This window comes from Odocoileus virginianus, chromosome 2, assembly GCF_023699985.2.
Source record: "Odocoileus virginianus isolate 20LAN1187 ecotype Illinois chromosome 2, Ovbor_1.2, whole genome shotgun sequence".
Taxonomy (NCBI): Eukaryota; Metazoa; Chordata; class Mammalia; order Artiodactyla; family Cervidae; genus Odocoileus; species Odocoileus virginianus.
The window spans coordinates 60,318,989-60,342,750 of NC_069675.1; the positions used below are offsets into that span (position 1 = coordinate 60,318,989).

Below are 23,762 nucleotides of genomic sequence, written 5' to 3' on the forward strand. Positions count from 1 at the left end.
CAGTCAATTTTACATCAATGAGGGCTTCCCTGGTAGCTCAGCTGGTAAAGAATCTGCCTGCAATGTAGGAAACCCTGGTTTGACTCCCGGGTCAGGAAGATCCCCTGGAGAAGGGGTAGGCTCCCCACTTCAGTGTTCTTGGGCTTCCCTGGTGGCTCAGATGGTAAAGAATCCACCCGCAATGCAGGAGACACGGGTTCAATCCCTGGGTTGGGAAGATCCCCCGAAGGAGGGCATGGTAACCCACTCCAGTGTTCTTGCCTGGAGAATCCCCATGGACAGAGGAGTCTGATGTGCTACAGTCCATGGGGTCACAAAGAGTCAGACACGACTGAGCGACTAAGGAGCACAGCATATCTCAATGAAATTAGAAAAAAACACTATAATAGTAGAGTTGTATAACCATCACCACAAGCAATATTAGAACATTTCATTATCTCAGAAAGAAACCCCATACCCATTAACACTCACTCCCCGTTTCTCTACTTCTCCCCCACAAGCCACTAAGCTTAGATAATCTATCTTCTGTGTCTAAAGATTTGCCTATTTTGGATATTTCATATCAGTGGAATCACACAATATGTGACTTTTTGTCTCTGGTTGCTTTTTTTAGTGTAATGTTTTCAAAGTTCACCCATGTTGTAGCATGTAGCAGTACTACCCTGCTTTTTTGGCTGAATAATAATCTATTATATGGACTTCCACTGCAGGGGGCACGGGTTTGATCCCTGGTGGGAGAGTTAGGATCCCATATCTCATGGGGCTTGGCCAAAAGAAAGAAAGAATGTTAAAAAAATTTAAAAATAAATAAAATGTCAAGTAAAACTGTAAGTCATATACACGTAATGCCTGTGAGAAGCTTTCCTGATGGCTCAGTTGGTAAAGAGTCTGTCTGCAGTGTGGGAGACCCATGATTGATCCCTGGGTGGGGAAGATCCACTGGAGAAGGAACTGGCAACCCACTCCAGAACTCTTGCCTGGAGAATTCCATGGATGGAGGAGCCTGGTAGACTGCAGCCCATGGGGTCACAGAGTCGGACACAACTGACACTTTCACTTTCACAATGCCTATGAGATTGGTTTTCTTGATTTGAAGAAACCCTTAAGTAGTCTAGTTTCAAAACTATAGCTGTTTAACTTGAAAGCAAATGCAGTGACTAATTAGGTAAAAACCTCTTAGCTTTGAACATGAGAAATTGTGGGTCAGGCCAACTGTACTTGATTGTTTTTTGGTCCAATTTGGCAACAATCACTGATGACTGCTTAAACTCCCATCTGATGGCTGCTTAAGTGACAAGTTCCTGGGGAAATTCTGTAATAGGTCATTTGGGACCCCCAAAATCCAGTCAATATTCTTAACATCACTAAATATGGGGCACCCAGACATATTTCTTCAAATGTGACACAAGAGGAAGTACATACTACTGCCTATGAGATACTTCTGCCAAAATAACTGAATCTTAATCTAATCATGCTTCTAGATCTAACTACCAGTTTACAAAAATATGGAGGCTAATAGAACAAGAAAAACAATGCTACATATCAGCCAAATCTAGAATGTTGGAAAATCTAGAAGACAAAATGGTCCAGTTTATTCACCCAAAATATAGTATAGAAAGGAAACAGGGAAGTAGTATAGATCGAAATAATCTTAAGAGACATGTAAACCAAATAAATGATATGGATGTCCTCTTCCTGAGTTCTTCAGATGCAGAATAAGATGTAATAGATGTGGTAAGACTATCGGTTTCCTAAATGAGAGGACACCTTTGGAATGAATTAAAGTGTTACTCAAAACATTCCCAAAGTGACTTTGTGCTCATTAAATTAGAAACTGCAGGTATAAATCACTGCACTTATAAGAGAATCCAAGGAAATCATTCCTATCCATAAATTCTGGAGAGAAAATAGTTAATAAACTATATTATTTTACTTTAATTACTAGAAGACAGTATTTTCCTTCTGAGCTCAAGTAGGATACACATCAGTGAGTAGGAGTGTATTTTAACAGTTATTGTATTACTCTATAACCATAAAAATATACTGACTCACTTTCATTTAAGCACAGAAGCTAAATAAGATCCAAGTGAAATGCTAGGAAAGTCATCTCCAACTGAGATGCCAACTAGAGGTTCAGGTTTTCATGGCAGTTCCAAAGTTCCCCTAAATCCTGAATGACTGGAACTTTGGAGTCAGTCACACCTGTAACTGTTCCTGATTCTGATACAGTTTGGTGAATTTGGGCAGGTAACAATTATTAAAAACAACTCTGTGGAATTTACAAGGTATAATTTACAATTCTCAAATGTACAGTTTCATGATTTTAGTGAATTATGCCATTGACCAACTTTCACCAATTTCCATCACCCCATAAAGTTCTCTCCTGCCTATATTCAGTCAAACCTGTACTCCCAGCCTGAGTGAACACTGATATGCTTCCTATATCTACACATCTGCTTTTTCTAGACATTTTATATAATTGGAATCATACAACACAGAGTCTTTTGCAGCTGGTATATTTTTAAGTCTCATCCATGTTGTAGCATGTAGTTTCCTTTTAATTGCCAAACACTATTCCACTGTAAGGATATACCACTTAGTTTACTCATTCACAAATTCAAGGACATTTGAATTGTTTCTACTGTTCACCTGTCATGAGTAATGCCACTCCAAACATTGGTGTACAAGTCTGTGAATATAATTTTTCATTTCTCTTGGGTATAATATCTAGGAGTGGTATTGCTAGGTATAGTGACTTTAGGTTTAACTTTTTGAAAAACTGCCAGACTGCTTTCCAAAGTTGCTGCCCCATTGTACATTCCTACCAGTGATGTTTGAGGGTTCCAGTTTCTCCACATCTTTGCCAATAGGTGTTCTTTTCTCCTTTTGATTATAGACATTCTAGTGAGTATAAAGTGGTATCTCATAATCAGTTCCCTAATGACTAATGACATTGAGCATCTTTTCACCTGTATATCTCCATCAGTGAAATGTTTACTCAAATCTTTTGTCCACTTTTTGATTAGATAATGTATCTTCTCATTGTTACAACTATTTTTAAATATTAAAAAAAAATTATTTTTGGCTGTGCTGAATCTTCATTGCTGCATTGGTTTTTCTCTTTTCTCTGCATGGGTTTTTCTGGAGAGCGGGGGCTACTCTCTAGTTGGGTTGCGGTGCATGGGCTTCTCATTGAGGTGGCTTCCCTTGTTGTGGAGCACGGGCTCTAGGCACCCAGGTTTCCATAGTTGTAGCATGTGGGCTTAGTAGTTGCAGCTCCTGGGCTCTAGAGCACACGCCCAATAGTTGTGGCACGTGGGTTTAGTTGGTCCTCAGCTTGTGGGATCATTTCTGATCGATCCCATGTCTGCTGCATTGGCAGGCAGATTCTTTATCACTGAGCCACCAGGGAAGTTCCTAAGTGTTCTTAATTTATTCTGGATACAAGTACTTTTTTGGCTATGTGATTTACAAATATTTTCTTCTAGTCTGTGGCTAGTCTTTTTCTTTTCTTAATACATGACTTAAAAGTGTTACATTTCTATTAAGTGTATCAGTTTTTTCTTTTATGGATCATGATTTTGGTGTCATATCTAGGTCATTTTTAACTCAACATCAAAAGATTTTTCCCCTTGGACTTCCCTGGGGAAGTCCTCCTAACGTAGGGGGCCTGGGTTTGAGCCCTGTTCAGGGAACTAGATAGCACATGCATGTTGTAACAAAGATTCCAAGAGCCACAACTAAGACCCAGCACGGCCAAAATGAAGAATTTTTTTTGAAGATTTTTCTCCTGTTTTTTTCAAGAAATTATGTAGTTTTAGCTCTTTTACATTTTGGCCTATGATTCATTTGAATTAATTTTTATGTATTGTGTGAGGTAAGGATCAAAGTTCTTTTCCCACTACACATGGAAATTTGGGGCTTCCAGGTCTAAAGAATCCACCTGCCAATGCAGGAGATGCAAGAAATGTCGGTTTAAGCCCTGGGTCTGGAGGATCCCCTGGAGTCAGACATGCAACCCACTCTGGTATTCTTGCCTGGAAAATCCCATGGACAGAGGAGCCTGGTGGGTTACAGTCTGTGGGGTCGCAAAGAGTTGGACACAGTTGAGTGACTGAGTAGCAGCAGCATACATGTATATTCCATTATCTCAGCACTACTTGTGTAAAAAAAAAAATTACTGTTTCCCCATTGAATTGTTTTAGCACATTTGTTGAAAATCAAATGACCATAAATGTTAGAGTTTATTTCTGGGCTGTCTCTTCTGTTCCATTGATCTATACATTTATCCTTGTGCCAATACCACACTGTATTCATTACTGTAGCTTCATAGTAAGTTTTGAAATCAGATAGTGGAAGTCTTGGAGAAGGAAATGGCAACCCATTCCAGAATTCTTGCCTGGAGAATCCCAGGGACAGAGGAGCCTGGTGGGCTGCCGTCTATGGGGTCGCACAGAGTCGGACACGACTGAAGGGACTTAGCAGCAGCAGCAGCAGCAGTGGAAGTCTGCCTCTTTCACTTTTCTTTTTCAAAACTGCTTTGGATATTCTGGTTCCTTTGCATTTCCACATAAACCTTAGAATCAAACTTGTCAATTCTAAAAAGAGAAAGGACTATTGGGGTTTTGATAGAGATTATATTGAAACTGTAGATCAATTTGAAGAGAACTGTCATCTTAACAAGTGTTCAATTTATGGCAATGGTATATTTATTTACCTGGATCTTTCATTTCTTTCAACAATGTTGTGTAGTTTTCAGTGTATAGGTCTTGAATTACTTTCATTATATTTATTTGTATTTTTCTTATACTCTTGTAAATAAAATTGTTCTCTTTAATTCTCAGATTGTCTGCTGATGGCATATCTAAATATATTTATTTCTGTATGTAGATCTTGGTAGACTTAATTTTTTTAATGCTCCCATTTTGTCATATGTAAAAAGGAAAGACCTGCCTAGCAAGATTTTGTGCAGAATAATATACATAAAATTTCAGCAGAAGGCTAGAAATGAAACTCTCTTCCACACACACATGCACACACACACCCCCCCACACACACAATTCAATCACCTAAAATGTGAGGTCACATTATTTTGAGGAAAGTGAAATGATCAGGATGAGGCTGGTACAGAAGACAGGAGCCAGTCACCAAGAGCATTATATCTGAATCTGCATAATCAAGGGGTTTTACTGCATTTTCATTAGTGTAGCAAATAGATGTTTGTTGATATTTTCTAACATCTGCATCTACTGATTTTGTAACCAGAACAACAAATGCTACTTCTTAAAGAGTAAAAATTAGTAATCCATTAAATTTCATAAAGAGGAAAAGTAAAAGGACACAGAAATTATTGAATTCAATTTGCTGAGACCAATTAAATACACTTTCAGAAAAAACTGCACAGTACTACTACTCAGGCCACAAAGGTTGTTGGTTTTCTGTCACTCAGTCACCTCTGACTCTTTGGGACCCCATGGACTGCAGCACACCTGACCACAAAAGTAAGATGTGTAATTTATGAACTACTGCAAAGTTCAGCAGGCTGAGATAACTCAGTGACTACAGAAGCAGATGCAGGGAAGACAGATTTCCCTGTGGCCTTAACCCATCCTAAATTTTCAAACTTCCAACAACTATGGCAGTTTTATTTTGATTTTTCCCCCCTCAAATTTTGACTGTTCAGCTTGTGGGATCTCAGTTCCCCGACCAGGGGCTGAACCCCAGGCCACCACAGTGAAAGCACAGAATCCTAGCCACTAGACTACCACGGAACTCCCTTATTTTGATCTATTTTAATATACTGGGTTTCCATTTAAGATTAAATTTAAATAAAGCATTCTTCATCTTTATAAAGTTCGAAAACTACTGATAAAAGAACAGAGTGAAACTGAGAAGCAGTCTAGTATTATAATACCAAACTGGGGGTTCATCATCCAAGTTTTATTCTTGTCAATACACATGTACAGCAAGAGAAAGGCACAGTCCTAGTTCTCACCTCTCAAATATGATGGCATTTTTAATAGATTAATGTCATTCATACAATAAATACTTGTTAAGTGTAACAAGCACAATATTCAAACACCCATGGTAAAATAATAGCAAGGAACAAGAATAAAGAGCATCTTGGAGATTATCGGCAAAGTCTTCAAAGATGTGACAACCGGCTCTGAGAGCTTAAGTCTCCTGATTGATTAAAAAGAAAAAAGACAGGAGCACTATAGAGAGATCTACAAGTTTAAGAGGGCTTCCCAAGAGGCTCAGTGGTAGAGAATCCACCTGCGAGTGAATGCGAGTGGGATTCCATCCCTGGGTTGGGAAGATCCCCACTCCAGTGTTCTTGCCTTTAAAAGCCCAAGGAACAGAGAGGCCTGGCCCGCCACAGTCCGTAGGACCACAAACAGTCAGATACGACTGAGCACGCACACTCGAGCTTAAGAATATGGAATTAACAGTAAATAGCGTCCACTGAATGGACTGCTTACTTTGTTGTGTAGTCACTAAATCCTGTCCCACTCTCTGCGACCCCATGGACTGTAGCCTGCCAGGCTCCTCTGTCTATGGGATTTTCCAGGCAAGAATACTGGAGCGGGTTGCCATGTCCTTTAAGCATACAACCCATGGAAGAGAGATTGCTATCCCCGTAAATAGACGGCGGTAGGCCCAGATCACATAAGTCTTCGTTGGCAGGGCCGTATTTGAAAGTAGGGTTGCCCGATTTCAAAGTTGAGAGCCTGGGTTCAAACAGGTACAATAGAGGTGTGAAGCAATATGGTGCTGCTGGAAGGGAAGTGGTGAGCAGTGAGGCTTACCTAACTAACGGCAAACCCGGACAAGATGGGTTGGACTGGAAACGGAGGGATCGGTATAAATGCACGATTTCATGTGTCTATACCGATCCCCGCTCCGCCCAATGAAAAGGCCTAGAAGGAATGACACACCAAGTCTCATTCAATGGTGGGGTTAGCAAGGGTGTCTTCCGTTTCGGCCCTGACGGCAGGCTTCTGTCACATTTCAATGCCCTCTCGCCACAAACCCACTGTCCTTCATCTGCCTGCAGCCGGGAAACCCCCAACTCCTGCGAAGCCTTAGAAAGCAGGGCAAACCGCCTGGCAGCTCGGCTACCATCATAGCCCACCAAAGGGTCGGGAACTAGACGCCTACAGGAAGAACCCGGAAGGGCGGCGACCCTAAAGGAGGAGCAGGCGCGGGAGCCGGACTGGCGCCGTAGGCGGGGTCTTGGGCTCCTTTTTTTCTTTTTTTTTTCCCTTTTTTTTCTTATTGGAGTTCACTACTGCCAGTCTCGGCCTCCTTCCTCCCGTCCCCGCCTCTTCCGCGCAGGCAGTTTGTTAGGTGGCGGGTGGGACCAGGCGGTCACTTCCGGTTGGGGGAAAAAGTTAGACCGAAGGCGGGGCCGGGACGAGGGAGGAGGAGGAAGAGGAACGAGACGGACGGTGGGTGCTCTAGGTTGTTCGGCAGCGGCTCCGGCTCCGGCTCTCTTCCGGGAGGACGATGGACAGCCAGGGCAGGAAGGTGGTAGTGTGCGACAACGGCACCGGGGTAAGCGCTCGGCGGGGAGGCTGCAGCGGCCCCGGGCCGGGGCGCGGATGTGCTGGGGGCGCGCGGGCCTAAAGCGTCCGGGGCTGCACCCCTGGGCCCTCTGCCGCCCGGGCCAAGGGGCGCTGGCCCGCGCTTTCCGCCCGTGTGGGTGTGGGGCTCGAGCGGGCTGGACCACTTTAAGTAGCCCCGAGCCGCACTCCCGCAACTCCGGGTCAGGACGGCGGGCGAGGCCGGCGATGGATGGGGTTCTCACCTGCTACCGGGCCGGGGCCGGCCCAGCGCTCTAGCCGCAGGAATTTGGCTAGAGGGCTGGAGGGGTAAAAGGCTGGGCTTGTACGTTGCGAAAGGGCTTCACTCTCCAGGGTCGCCGGTGTGTAAAAAGGAAAAAGATCTAGAGGCCTTCCTCTTCCTGTAGAGTTGAAGATACGGAACAGGAGGCAGGAAACGGGTTTAAAGAAAAAAGGGAAGTGCTGTCATGCAATGAACCTCAGTCCTTTCGCAGTGTTTGAAGCTTTTGTTGTTTTGTTTCTTGTTTTCTGAGAGGAGGGAATGCCAGATCGGCTGTGCATCATTTGCTTTTTGTTCTCCGTGCTGGAAATTTGGCCCAGGTGCAGCCCGGCAGAGACCAATATGTTTCCTGCTTGATCTTGATCCATTAAGGCCCAAGTGTTAATTCCACTAACCTTAGGGAAGTTAATCAGTTTGGGTACCCCTCCTCATTTTTTTCCTTATTGGCAGACTACAGTTAATGCTAGTATTTAAGATCCTGAGAATGCAAATAATTGTAAAAATCAGAGTAAAACACTGATTCAGACATTATTTGAAAGTTGTTTCAGTCGCCCCTCCCCCCAATTAAAAAAAAATGTATTTTAGGCAGCGAAGTCAGCAAGTTAGAATACAGAACTGTTACTTATTTTGGGTGAGTTCTGTAGTGATCACTTCCCCCTGCGTTACAGCAATTTCTAGCCATTTTGAAGCTGCAGTATTTTGTCACTTTATCCCCTTCCTTCCATAAATGTAATGTATGAATTAAAATAGATTTTGTATGAACTTCAAGTCACTTTGGAAACTGGATAGTTGAGGGGAAAAAAGAGCTGATATTCACCGCCATAATACTGCCCTTGATTGAATTTTTACAAGCAATGATTATACTAGCTTTATCTGAACTAAGTTGAAAATGGAGGAGAGTAAGAAGAGTGTTATCATTTAATGCGGCGTTCATACAAAACAGCATAGTACTTAAAAAGAGGCAGGTTCATCACTACAGAAACATTTAAAAATTTTATTTCCATTTATGTGCGTGTCCTTTATTAAAGTTATTTATGTGTCCACAAATGTGTATGTGTATGTGAGAGTTTTGAAGGGATTTCTGAGAAATTTAAGTTCATAGTGGTTACCTGTGAGACTAGGGATAAGAGTGAGGTCAGGTGGGAAGGAATTCATGACTCAGTTGTTGAGAAAATGTTCTTTGTTTTTTAACAAACCATGTAATGTTAAACTGTCTTTAAATGAAATTGTGTGTTCCTTTTACAGTTAAAACTCAGTTTAAAGGTGCTTTTTAAAAAAAATTGGCCTAATTCCCCCCTGTAGTCTCAAATTGACATCTAAAGAAATGTAAATCTTTTAAAAACTGATAATTATTTTTTGTGACTATGCCAGTTTTTTGTTTTTTTTTTAAAGAAATTGAAGTCAGTTATATTTTAATGGATTCCTCCTCTTTGAAGGACAGTGAAACCAGCTTTTGTAGTGTATGTTTTTTCATAATATTTAATTAAAAAAATTTTTTTTTCTTTTTCTTAAACTTTTTTTTTTTTTTGGCCATTTGGCATGTGGGGATCTTAGTTCTCTGGCCAGGGATGGAACCCACGCCCGCTATAGTGGAAGCACTGGACTGACAGGGAAGTCCCATAATTAGTTTTATGTTACTGTTTCACTAGCTTGTTAGAAAACTCATTGTGTATTTGATTAGCCTTATGCCGAATCTATAATTTAAGAACCTTGTTCTTTAAGACAAAAGATAAGTTACTATGACCTAAGTAGAAAAGTGTAGTTAATTCAAACAAAACCTTGTGTAATATTTGGCATTGTATTTCTAATTAGTTTAAATATCCAGATTTTCTATAGGCCATGATTGACTTCATGAAGAAATGTCATGAAGAAAGCTCTGATGTAGTATGTAGTCAAGAATGCTATGCTATTTCTGAACATTTAGAAAATTAGGAGCCACTTAGAGTCTGTATTTCTTATACTTCATAGTCCTCTTGATTTTATTTAGGTACCTGAAGGCCTAATGATTCCTCTATGATAAAGGAGATAACTAAAATTTAATTTCTAAAAATTTATGAGAGTAGTTGTTACTCTAAAGCAACTTGCCACTCAGCACATTTTAGGTTTTAAAATTATAGGCCATTTGAGAAGTTGATTATTTTTTTTTAAGCCTCTCTGGCAGGCCCTAAATTGAAAGCCCTAAGGGTAGATGAGTTCTTCTGATCACATGCCAGGCTGTGGTCCTGCTCCTCAACCTCTCCAGCTCCCAAGCCGACCAGTGCCTCTGTAGGGCCTCCTAGAGGAGGAAAGCTCATCCGATTCCAATACCTTATGCACTTCATCCTCATAACCATCCAAACCTAAAATGGAGCCTGTGTAAACCGCCACCTAAAATAAAGCTGTGAAAAGTGGCCAGATAGGTGAAGATGTGGAGATCTGCTTCGGTTTAGGTGCCTTTCAAGGGTTGGGCCCAGGCCCCTGATATTGTGTATTCTTTTGCCAAACTTGGGTGATTTCATCAACACTGAGTTAGTTTATCAACAGTGAAGACTTCACTCCTTCTCACAGCAGAGTGCCTGCTGTGTGACTGGTATAATTTTTAGGGTCCAGTGATACAAAGTAGCTTGTAGTGTTAAGATAGTTACACTTTTTTTTAAATTGTACTTTTACAATTTACATTTATAGTTGATTACAGCTTGGTTTATCAGGCTTAAACAAATTTATGTGTTGGATTTAGGAGTGTTAGAACCAAATCAAAAGTAGATTTGGTTTAACCCTAGAAAATGCTTTGGAATAAACAGAATAAATATTTTGGTGGTCTAAGATCAGAGTAATTGCTATGCAATTAAATCATTATATCAGTGCCATTTGTTTAAAATAATAAAGGAAAAATACAAATTAAATAAGCCCAAATGAAGCTTTATAAATCCCAGTTTGTTTTTTTGAGGGGAGAAAGATACCTTTAGAGCAAATGTATGTGGGCTTTTTTTTTTTTTTCTTGAAAGAAAATTATATTGTTCATGTTCTTACCATTTGATGACTCAGTGGGAAGTAAGGGAGCCTGTTTAAACCACAGTGCTATGAAGAGGAAACTATATATGGTAAAGTCTATTTCTTAAACACAGCCTTATTGCACACAGTGAGAGAACTAAATCACCAAGTCTTAAAATGATTGAAGTCGGGGAAGGTATTTCAAGAATTAAAGTTATGCCAAACAAGTAGTTTAGAAAAGAATATTTTCTTTGTATTTTATTACATTATGGTTTAGACCTTTAAAAAAAATTTTTGGCTTTTTTGCAAGAAAGGAAATGCCAGGTTGTCTGTTGGTTATATATTACTGAGAAATAGATCATTGTAATTATATTCTTGTTATTTTAACTGCTAATGCGTTGACATTTGAAATAATGTGATGTAGTGCAGCTATTGCCATTTTGACCAAACACTAGTTCCTTGTAGGAATGCTAGCATTGGATTACTGTGGCAGCATCTACTTCCAATAAGTTAACTGCTTAATCAGAGTAAATAATTTCATTAATTAGTGATTGCTATCTTTAATTTGAACTAAAAGCCAACTTTCCATTTTTAAAATAATTTTTTAAAATATTTATTTTAATTAATGTATTTATTTGGTGGCACCACGTTAGTTATGGCACATGGGATCTTTAGTTGTGGCATGTGGGATCTAGCTCCCTGATCCCTGGGAATCAGGGAATGCATTGGGAATGCGGAGTCTTAGCCACTGGGCCTCCGGAGACGTTCCTTCATCTTTTAATAAAGCACAGGAATAGTAGTTCAGAGTTATTTTTATAGTTTTAGGAATTCTTAATTTTTGTCTTCTTACCTTAGGCACTTGGCGAATATGTTGTCCTGCGAAATGTGCTAGAACAAGAATTTTGCCTCCCCAACCTCCTGACTGCCTGGGGGTGAGGATGGGACGGACGTGACTTGACTTAGGCTCCATCCCAGGCTCCCCCTCCCATCTTCACCTAGTGTTAAGATTTCTCAGTTAAATCATTGGTTTACATTTAATATGCTGAAGTTGCCTTTACAAATGTGTAGATTCTTTTTTTTCATTCATTTTATAATTTTCTTTAAGAACATTTATACCCATGGACACTTTTGACCACCTAGTGTGTTTATCTGCTCATCATGTCACTACATAAAAATTTAATGTGTACATTGTATTTGCTACCTATATTTGGAATATATGTATAAATTATGACTAAAGCTGATACTTGTCTGGTGGTCATGACAGGTTTTATTTATGTAGAAATTTAAATATAGTGGCATAATGAGAAGAGATTCTCTGGTCTTACATCTGATTTCAGTTCACGTCAAGTGAGCTGGCTTTTAGCTTAAGGACTAGAGAGTTTGATTCAGAAGAGACGGGTGTGAGAGGTTTTTTCCTTTTGATTTGAGTAGACTAGAAAATCCTCAGTGGTATCTTTTCCTCTGCTGCAGCTGTCACTCCAACTCTTTCTGGGTCAGATTGATCAATTATTTGGGAAGATACTGTGGAAAAATGACCTAACACTTCTGAATTCTGTTAAACACTTTTTTTTTAGGGTGGGAAGTATATTGTTCTTTACTATCAACCACTATTACGGCAGAGGTAGGTCTGAGCAAGCAGGATATCTATTGCATATGTCATCATATATCACACTAACTTCTCAGCCTTGGAAGGTAATCCAGAAAGAATTGTATCATAGTTTTAGGTTTTAGAAAACCTAGGTTCAGTGGCAATCTGAGCAGGACTAGGTTTTGTGGGTTTGGAAGAAAACCTATTTGAATGGTGTATTTTATGTAAATTCTAAAATGTGAACTTGAATGAGGGGATATGAATTCAGGTGGTATTGGAAATGTGCAATTTTTAAATTTGAGACAGATTTTTTTCAGACTAGTAGCTTCAGTCTGCTGAAGACAAGATTTTAACATATTTTTTTAAAGCACTATTTTAAAAAGACTTGCAGTTATGCATGGCAGAATGTTCTAGGCTATTTATAATTAAATGTGGTTCATCAACATCATTTCCAACAAGGTTGTCTTTGAAATAGAAAAATTTTGTATTTTAGAGAGTTAGAAGTCATTGAGTTTCAGGTTGTTGCTAGCTTTTACCACCATCAAACAAAACAGTTCCTTGTATGTAACAGCTTTCTGTCCACTTTTGTGTTATTTCTGTCATATGTCACATGCAGGTATTGTTTTTCTCCTTAATTCTTCTAAGAGAATGTGGTGCCAAATCCATGGAACAATAGATTGTCTCAATATTGAACATATTCTCTCTATTAAAATAATCATAGTATTGTACCTTTGAGTCAGCAGCAAAACTTTTCATTTTTATTGATCAGTTAAATAATATGTACCTAGTATGTGTCAGACGCTGTTCTGGGTGCTTGGGATTCATCAGTAGACACAAAAGTGTTTGCACAGTGTACTGTATATTGCAGAAAATCTTGTTAAGGGAATGGTAGAGGTTGATGACAGCTCCTCTCTTATATAGCTTCTTCCTCCCACCCTGAACTTTTTAAACTGCCTTTTCCTTGTAATGGCTGCTCTTAAAAATAAGGCTAAACAGACTGTATTATTGATGTAAACATTAAAAACCCTTGGTTCTATTTTCAGTTTTATTGTAGTCGTTAAATCTCCTAGTGTATCTGTTTCTTATTCATAAAGTGGAAGTATTATTAGAATCAATGCTACATCCTCATTGGCGAAGTACACTATCTGAATATGAACTTATGTCACCTGGTATTACTAAATGTTTCTCTAAATATAAAAATGTAAATAGCCAAAAATGCCTAATAAATGTTTAACTTGATGCTAGTCCAGATGCCATTTGATTTTCCCATTTTGGAAAATGGTGTTACTTAAGTGAATTGCCAGACATGAATGAAAGCCTGCTTTCGTTCTGTTCATTTTCTGACATTTCTTTTAAAAATCCTTAGCATTCATTGAATGAACTTGTCCCTTCTTTGCTGTGCGTCAAGGCAGCAGGTTCCAGCATGCATGCTCAGCTTAGCTCCCTTGAGGCTTTCCCTCAGAAAGAGTTAACCAGTCAAGAAATGGGAACTCCAGTAGTCGTGCCATGAAGGAAACAAATGGAGGATATGATAGATGGGGTGATTACTTTGGGTAATTTCAAAGCACCAAAAATTTAGAATATTATATAAATGCAAAGCAGTACTTTTCAGATACAGTTTTTAAGTGGATAATAGTGTAAATACTTTGACATTAACCCACTTTTACTGTTCTTTTCCAGTTTGTGAAGTGTGGATATGCAGGCTCTAATTTTCCAGAACATATCTTCCCAGCTTTGGTTGGAAGACCTATTATCAGATCGACCACCAAAGTGGGAAACATTGAAATCAAGGTAATATTTTATTTATTGATAAACGAGGAGCAAAACCTACTGAAGTGTTCTTTGAATTAAGTAGTTTTAAAATGTGATGCCTTGAAAAGCAAAGGAGGAGGGCCGAATTTCTTATATTTAAAATTTTTATCAACACGTGAAGAAAGGCAGAGAAACTGAAAGTAATTTCATCTGACTTTAAGTATAGCTTGATGCCATTACTCTCTGAATACAATAAAAATAAGATTTTTATGTTGATGTGAATGTTGTATTAGTGACTTAAAGTCCTATAATATAATTTTAAAAGAAATCAGCCTGGTATTTTTATGTCTTTCCAATTCCATATATTTGTCATTCAGTGTTAGTGTCTCTTTGGGAGCTGAAACTCCTCCTTCCATGTTCTCATGGCCTGATACCCCTACATTTTTATATAGCTAGTCAGGAAAAATAGAGTGTGCATCTTATTGGTTCCTTTTTTCACCAATATCATAACTGATTTCCACAGTGTGCAGAAGGAAGCTGTGCAAGTCGATTTGATTTGCATCGTTTATCTTAGGACAAGGAGAAGGGAGGGAATGTTGTCAGTGCCTACATACCGTCCTTAACATGAGATTGGACCTTAATAGATTTTTGTCTTCTGTTAGAGGAGGTGGAAATCAAAAGGGAGTTACAATATTTTAGAAGGAAAAAAAAAAAAGAACAATCAAAAGTCATTGGTTACCACTTCACTTAAAATCTTCAGATAGCATAGGGATCAGGTTAGTTTATACGAAATGTAGTAGAATTTTGAAGCCGTTTTAGGAATCATTTGTGAACAGACTAGCGTCATTGGTCCTGCCTGGACGGTCCTTGACAAGACTTCAGAGAGTTTGTTAGGTTGTAAGTTAAGGTACCCATCTTTGCGACATTTGTTTGAGGTGTCTAGAAAGCTGGTAATAGATAGTAGACGTTTGCTGCTTAAGAGCTCTCTGCTGTTGCAACTAGAGGATTGAGTTACACGATGAATAAAAATACAAACTGAAACTTAGGTTCTGTGATAATTTTTTTAAAGACTTAAAAGAGTGAATGATTCTGGCCTCTGTTTTATTACAATCAGAAGGGATACTCAATATGAGAGTTTTTTGGTTTGGGTTTTTTTTTTTTTTTTTAGGGTCTTTTGGAAATTTTACAGAATCCCGTATTCTCTTTTTGTTAACTCCTTTCGTTCTGATTGAATTCCATCTTAAATGAGCTTCAGCGTGAAATTTAGCTAGTAATAGTGATAAGGATAAAGTTTTTTTTTTAATAATGTTGAAAGTCACTTTTATTCAGTATCAGCCTTTTAAAGAAGAATGGCTTTTTAATATACTTTATGGATAACATTTTTGAGGTATTAAACTACATCACATATAGCTGTTTTTCTTGTCCAGCATAGTCACATATAATTACCTATATTTTCACTCCCACTTTTCTTGCTTTTTAAGGGCAAGTGATAGAAATGAGACTAGATGATACTCAAGACATTTTTGCTAAGGAATTCCCCAGTAACATTTGCTTGTATGGTTTGTCAGTTGGTTTACTTCTGTTCAATCTGCTTAATCTTTTTAAGTCTTTAAAGTTAATTTGTTCTTCCAGTAGAAAACAGTGAAAGAAAAGAGAACTGTGTCAAATTTAACTTGACTACTAGAGCTTGGAAAATCACTCTAAACACCCTTTACCTACTCAGCTAGACCTTTTCTGCTGTTTATTTTCCTTAATTAAGGTTCTTAAATCCAGTAACAAATGAAAGAAATTTGACTTTTTTGGAATACCTATGCCTAGTGGATTGATTTATAGTTTTTGTGTCTTGTTACCTAAAATGTGGTAGACTGAAAATTGGAAATTTAAATTGTTTAATGAGTTAACTTTCATTCAGGAGTAATAACTGTCCGTGTTAATTTGGCCCTAATTATTAACTCCGTAAACTATAGTAGTACTGCATCTGCCTCAACCTAATTTGTCTCTATTGCTTGTATGTTTAAAAATTTCAGTGAGGATTTTATTTAGGCCTTTTCTGACTCTTACTTCTACCTTCTCTCTCTTCACCTTTCTTGACCTGTTGAAGTAGAATAACAAAAAGATGGTAAGTGAGGTTACACACATGCTCTCTGTTTGTTTTCCACTTTTGCTTGGTGGGACAGTAGTTGTTGTTTTGTGTCCCTTTAGTATTGGGGAGGGGGGTGATTCCATATTTTAATTTCTAAGTACTTTGCTTTTTAACCTTTTCCATTGCTTCAATTTGGTAGCAACTAATTAAGTCCTATACTCTCCTGATTGCATACAATGGACCAAACCAGAACTAATTACTAACATAGTTTTGAATTGTTTTCCTTGTGTTTTTTGTGGATGAATGTTACGATTAAAATGGAATGTAATGTGCATTATGTTAGAAACCAAGTGGCTTTCTTTAGGATATGTGTGATCCAGAAAAGTGGGGTGAAGTTGTTGCATTTGGATCAATTCACTTTACTGACCACTGTTAAATTGGACATTGCCTGTCATAGCCTGTATATGTATTTATTTGCATCTGGTACAGTATCATATGTGTATTTAATAAACTAGGTAAGATTGTAATGTGCAGATGAACTATAAATAGTAAAGGAGAGGAAAAGAGATTGATTTGTTTACTGTATTATCCTTATTTATGAGCAGATTTTACATTATCTGATTATAAATAAGAAAAAGGTAGAAGTCTTGTAACACTTTTCCATTGACAGTGGGTTTTCCCTCTAAATAAATACCATTGTGCCTTTTTCATTTGAACTAGAACTAGACACATCCTGGCAATTGAGTCTTATTATATTTTTCTGTGATAATCTTAAGTTTTTCTATAGTAGATCTTCTCAAGTTTGTTTTTAATATTATTTGTAAGTAACTTTGACAGAGATAAATATCATGCCTTTCTAGTGATAAGTATTTTAGCTAGTAACAGTAACTAGTTAAATCAGTGGCAAGTTTTCTTTTGAATAAACAAAAACATGGAAAACTGGAAATTACTATATTCTAAATGAAAGATCATGCATTTGTCTTAAAATCCTAAGGAGATTAAGAAAAGAGAGTACTTGCAGACAACTCTTCAATGTTTTTTTATGAAATTTCTTTCTAATAAAACTGGTTTTAGAGTATATTTGCTCTAATTTCCAATTTGAGGTGACATTGTTCAGAATGATTCTTGGTGTATCTAATCTACACTGCTTGCTTTTCATAAAATATAAATGCCTTTAAAACAGCATCTTAGCCAGCTACTGTTAACTTTTCATTTTTTCAGATAATAGGTGATGGTTTAGGCTTGAGGTCCGGTGATGAGGTGGGTGGTTAAAAAAAAAAAACCACTTGTAATTTTGATCTTGGAGATGAAGGCAAGTTCCATAAAACTTAGCATTTTGAAGTTTTGGAAGTTGAAATGTTCTAGAGAAAACTATGTTTTAGGATTTTTTGAAATAAAATTTTAGATAAATTTTTGAAGTAGGTAGCTCGAGTTACTCAAGAATGTTTGTACTAGTTTGACAAGTTAATACTGGTTTTCTTCCATTTTAAATGTCCTCTTTGTTCAGAAGGATGGTAAGATACTCGATGCCGATGTTTCTTTCAGTTAATTCTTCATAGTATGTGTGCCTAGAAGTAGACACATGACACTTTTATTTTGAGTTGGTATTCGATCCGACATCTGTAGGCCCCTATTCTTGCATGGAATAAGAACTAAATAGTCAGATGTAATTAGACCAGATTTATACTGAATTTGTTGAAATACAGTTGTGAATATGTACCAGTGATATAAACCATCTTAATTATCTAATCTGTTATTACCTTGTATAACACAAAGAAAGATACATTCCAGAAAAAAGTAACTAACATTATATATTAAATTATATTGATGACCAGAAGTCATATGGGTATTTGGAGATATAGATTCCTCCCCCTGACATTTTATTATAAAGTATTTGGAATACACAGCAAAGTTAAAGGAATTTTATCATGAAACCCATACATCCATCACCTAGATTCCAACACTAATGTTTACTTTGCTGATACATCACATATCTATCTATTTATCCATCTGTTAGTCCATCAGTGTATCTTGTCTTTCAGTGTATTTGAAATTAACAGTATTCTTCTCCCTAAGTAATTCAACAAATGCATGTCATTTACTAGAGTTCTCTAATATAAGATTTTTAGTTTTTCATTTTCGTATCAGATAATTCTAAATAGTTAATATTTTAAAAGTTTGAGTATTAAGGCACGGTACATTAATTTTATATGAAATTTAGTTGCAACAGAAACATTTTAGTGAATATTTCTAGCATCTGCTTTAACTTTGTTTTTCCTTTTTGTTGCTTTCAGTGGATTTTCCAGTGGGTTTTTTTTTTTTTTTTTTTTTTGGTTGTTGTTATCTTTAAATAGAGTCCTTACCCTGGTTTCTTATCTCTCTTTTTTTTAAATCATTATTTTAAAAAATTTTAAAGTCATATATTTATTTAAACTGCTGTTTTAAAACATCTTAAGATCTTACAGCAAATAGTAGCTATTTTTGATACTAGGATTTTTTTTAATTCATCAGTATATGTTTAAATCAGGATTATTTAGTATTTTGGCTAGCCAATTTTTAAAGTAAGTTTTAATTCTGAGACATCATTAGCCCTATACACATAAAATTTGACTTTTGAAATGTGGGTCATCTTAAGTATGCGCTCATTGGAGACAAGACTTGTGAGTATTCTGCTTCCTGGGTGATAGCGTAGTTTTCCAGTATTATACTTAAGATTGGAAATGTTGCTTATGAGATAGTTTTAAAGAAGAATTTCTTCTCTGCATCTTAATTTTTTGTTTCTACAAATTATCTTTCATCTTGGTGAGGCACATATTGAAGCTTAATTTCAGTTTTAATTGAAGCATATCTAGGTAGATGTTTGTGAAACTTACAAGTTTGTGGTGTGTATATCCATTATTACAGTATAATCAAAATAATTTTATTTTTTGCTTCTCATTATGCTGTATAGTACTACACTTATCATTTTGATATTTAGTACAAAGAAATGTGCTGCATGCATTGAGCATTTTTCTACAAGTTTTTTTTCCCCTGATGTGCTATCTCACATATCACAGGCCTTATTTTTTGAACATTTGAGCAAAAGAAAGAGATGAAACCTCATACAAACCCCTCCAAAATATGAAAATGTGGGGTTTATTTGTGCTAATGCTCTTCTTTTGGAAACATATTTATTAAAGGTAAGGTCAATTTATTGATTTAAACCAACATTGTACATAAAAACTTAACTATTCATGATTAAGATTTATGAGACATTGTTCATGAAAGGAAAGATCTTTTTAACTTGTGGAATGAAGAAATTTATCTGAAAGTGCCAGAAATATTAAAATTAATTATTCCCCAGTTTTCCAAAATATGAGAGGATAATTTTCTGATGGTATTTTATGCAAAAATTTGGTCTAAAGCTTTGATATTATAATTTTCTAGGATCTTATGGTTGGTGATGAGGCAAGTGAATTACGCTCGATGTTAGAAGTTAATTACCCTATGGAAAATGGCATAGTACGAAATTGGGATGACATGAAACACCTATGGGACTACACATTTGGACCAGAAAAACTTAACATAGATACCAGGAATTGTAAAATTTTACTCACAGAACCTCCTATGAACCCAACCAAAAACAGAGAGAAGATTGTAGAGGTAAGTTTTTAGATGGCTTGTGCATATATGTGTTTCCGTGATGTGATATTAAAGCAGAATTTTTTGTTTTATGTTACCTCTGTTGTTGAGAATAAAGGAAATAAGAATAATTGTTACTTTCTCCCAGATCCTGTTTATTGAGCACCTAAGTATATGTTAGTCATTAGAAGTAGAATATACCAGTAAACAAAGTCAAAATCCTGCTGCTATGAAATTTACCATCTAGCAGGGGAAAATAGACCAAAAAAGGTGAGTTAATTGAATGGTTTATTAGAAGATTCTAGATGCTAAAGGAGGGGTGGGAAAGAGGGAGATCGGGCATGTAGGAAGGCTGCGTTTTTCATAGGTGTGGTAGTACATGTCTGTAGGGTGATATTTAAACGGAGGGAGTTAGCCAGTAACTAACTGGGGGAAAAGCATTCCAGGCAAAGGGAGTAACCAGTGTAAAGGTCTTGAAATGGGAGCAAGCGTGCATATTAGTCGGCAAGGAAGCCAGTGTGGGAGAGCAGCGGGAGAGGAGGGGGGAGAAATGCTGGGGCTGAATCATCTAGGTCCCTGTAGGCTCTTATAGGAGCTTAGATCTAAACTCCGAGTGAAGTGTAGGGCTGTTACAGGGAAGAGCTATTACAGATTGAGGTTTCTGTGGCTGCTGTGTTGAATGTAGAACATAAGGAGGCAAGGGCAGAAGAAAGACAAGTTTGGAGACTTTTTTCAGTTATCTAGACACCAGATAATGATGGTTAGGATTAGGGGTAATAGCAGAGAGGGTAATGAGAAGTGGCCAGATTGTGGCTCTGTTTTGAAGGTAGGACCAAAAATATATCCTGATTTCTTAAATACATGTGATAGAGGGGTAACCCTGAAAGTTTCACTGGAGCAAAGACTGAGAGTAGGACAGGATTTGGGAGGGAAATGAATCAGGAGTTCAGTTTTGGACATGTTATGTTTTCTTTAGACATCCAAGCAAAAATGGTTACATATATAAGGTCAAGTTCAGGAGAAAAGTCTGAGACTGGCGGTATAAACTTGGGAGTCACGAGGATATAGATAATATAGGTAACCAAAGAAGTGATAGCAGACAGTGGGGAGAATGCTGAGGGCCAGGGAGATGGGAGGGCTTGGGAAAGGAGGTGGAAACAGTAATGAGGTGTAGGCAAAAAAGAAAGCAAAAAGTCTACATTCTTAATACTTTAGATAGGTAACTTTTCAACAGTTACCTTTAATTTGTTATATATGAGGTAGAAAATTTTAATTAATTTGTATTTTATCAGCTTTCCAGATACTGCTTGATGTAAGTAAATATTTTGTTTTACTCATTGACTCTGTTGAGATGTTGATGCAAATTGTAGAAGAGATTTAAAATTTTTGTATTTTCAAATTTTGAGACCGTGGTTTTAGCTACAGAATCATATCATTTCTTATGGTTCATATTTTTATTTACTTTTTTTCTCGTAGCTACCCCTGAAACTATGAAAAATGGGCTTTATTGTATTTATATTTTAATTGTGCTTTATACTTTCTAAATGATTTATAGTCAGTAATAGTTTGTAATGGATAAGTGGTCATTTATAATTGCTCTTTATTTTTAGCAATGCATTGCAAACAGAGTGCAGAGATATTTTTGTATTATATCAAGAGGTTACCAGACAAGGAAACCCCTTTCAAAAAAATTATACAGTAGCAGAATGGAAACCCAAGTTTTCTTTCAAGTGAAAATTTAGGGAGATGGCATTTGCTATTTAGTGGATAACATCATATCTGATCTCCACTAACTATTTGACTAGGACAGATTTTTTTTTAATCTGCAGAAGTGGCAAGAATTAGTCTTACCATACACTCTTTGTTTAATGCTCTTTTTTACTTGTAAATACAAATTTGACTATGACTGATAGTGCCCCATTTTAATCTCATTCAGGAAGTTGCTTCTGAACTACAAATACTTCTTAATGATCTTATGAATAAAAACAAATTTTGACGGACTGTCAAGTTGATAAATGCAAATGACCTTTGAACAACACAAGGTTAAGGGTGCCAATCCCCCTCAGTCAAAATTTGTGTAAAACTTTATAATTTGCTCTCTGTATCCCAGGTTCTGCATCCCTGGATTCAGCTGATCTCGGATCATGTAATGTTGTAGTATTTATTTATTGAAAAAAATCTGCAATTGAATGAACCTGCACAATTCAGAACGACCTGTGTTTTTCAAGGGTCAGCTGTAGGGCATCCCTCTTCCATTTTCATCCCTGTAGCAGGGGGTAAAGGATGATGGAATAGAATACTAGTCAGAAAATTTAGGTGCTTAATTGATGAGTTTGTGTTTCAGAGTCGTAAAATTTTTTTATTTATTTATTAGGATTAAAAAATTTTTTTTAATTTAGTTTTATTGAAGTATGATTGATTTACATTGCTGTGTTAAGTTTCAGGCATACAGCATAGTGGTTTAGAGGGTTTTTTGTTTTGTTTTGGCTATGGCATGTGGGATCTTGGTTCTCTGACCAGGGATTGTGTCCCCAGCAGTGGAAACACAGAGTTTTAACCACTGGACCACTGTGGAATTCCCCTGAGTTGTAAAAATTTAAATTGTATATAATTCTCATTGTGGTCAGTTGTAAAATTTCTAAATGTCAGATATTCATAGTGGTAGTCTGCACTGCCAGTCAGTGAATGCTAACTGTGGATGACAGAGAAAATCCTACGGAATATTCCCGGCCAACCTGCGATACAGACAATGAGCAGCATTGTGAGCAGAGAGGAGGTGAAGGAGCTCCTCCCTGCAGTGGACCTCAGCACACGTGGAGCACAGCCTTGCCCCATTGGGGAGCACAGACTCAGCAGCTGAGCAGCTTCTGGATCTGCCCGATTTCAAGAATTGTTTAGTTTTGTTTCTCTGCCATACCGTTTATTACCTGAAGGTAGAGCCACAGTCTTCCTTGGCCCAGGTTGAGGGAAACGGATGGGAACATTGGCAGTTAAGTAGTTTGTATAGTTTGTCTTTAAATTAAAAGACATTTCCCTTAAGGGACATGAGAAAGTCTTGTTCAAAAACAGAACACTTTCTTTCACTCTAATCTGCCATTAGCTAAAAACTCTCAGAAATCTGCTTTGTAGCATTTAAGAAATGCTTGGGGACTCAGTGTGTATTAAAAAAAAAAAATCCATCCTCAAAATTGGGGTTCTCTGACAGCAGGACTTTAATAGAGGCAAGAAACAGCTGAAGAGAATGGAAGATTCTTTTGGGTCCTTTGATTCTATTTTCATCAGCTAATCCACTCTGGCCATCAGGATAGAGTATATAAATATATATATATTACATTTTATATATATAATGTAATTTCTAAATACTAATATTTTCCCTTTCCTTTTACACTTTCAGGTAATGTTTGAAACTTATCAGTTTTCTGGTGTGTATGTAGCCATCCAGGCAGTTCTGACTTTGTATGCTCAAGGTGGGTGAAGCTTAACTTTCAGTTAATTAATAATTATTATATTATATATAATATAATATTAATTGTATGTAATTTAAATTAACAAATTTAATTTATTAAATTAATTATATAAATATTTATATAAATTATATATATAATAATATACATTTTATATAATATACAAAATATAAATATATTAATAATTAAATATAATTTTATATAATATATAATAATATATTAATAATTGCTGAGTCATTAATTCAGCAAACATTTGTTCAGTTCAGTTCAGTTGCTCAGTAGTGTTTGATTCTTTGCGACCCCATGAACTGCAGCACGCCAGGCCTACCTCCCTATTTGTTACATGTATTTTATGTCGCAGGAATTTGATTTCTCAGGAAGTTTTAAGTCCCAGAAAGCACAGTTTTATATATTTATATTTATTCAAATATTCCACAGT

The 23,762-nt window shown here is 37.0% G+C and overlaps 1 protein-coding gene across 2 annotated transcripts in view; it reads left to right on the forward strand.

Annotated features, from left to right (window-relative positions):
- The first annotated feature begins 7,391 nt into the window (after window positions 1-7,391).
- Window positions 7,392-23,762, forward strand: part of ACTR2 (actin related protein 2) — a 37,496-nt gene continuing 21,125 nt past the window's right edge. The window contains exons 1-5 of one of the 2 annotated variants that reach the window (XM_070480246.1): window positions 7,392-7,557; window positions 14,084-14,194; window positions 16,260-16,274; window positions 19,665-19,880; window positions 23,254-23,326. In XM_070480246.1, the coding sequence (XP_070336347.1) occupies window positions 7,510-7,557; window positions 14,084-14,194; window positions 16,260-16,274; window positions 19,665-19,880; window positions 23,254-23,326 (463 nt within the window). In that variant the 5' untranslated portion in view covers window positions 7,392-7,509. The remainder of the gene's footprint in view (window positions 7,558-14,083; window positions 14,195-16,259; window positions 16,275-19,664; window positions 19,881-23,253; window positions 23,327-23,762) is intronic. The other variant, XM_070480248.1, reaches the window with a different exon arrangement.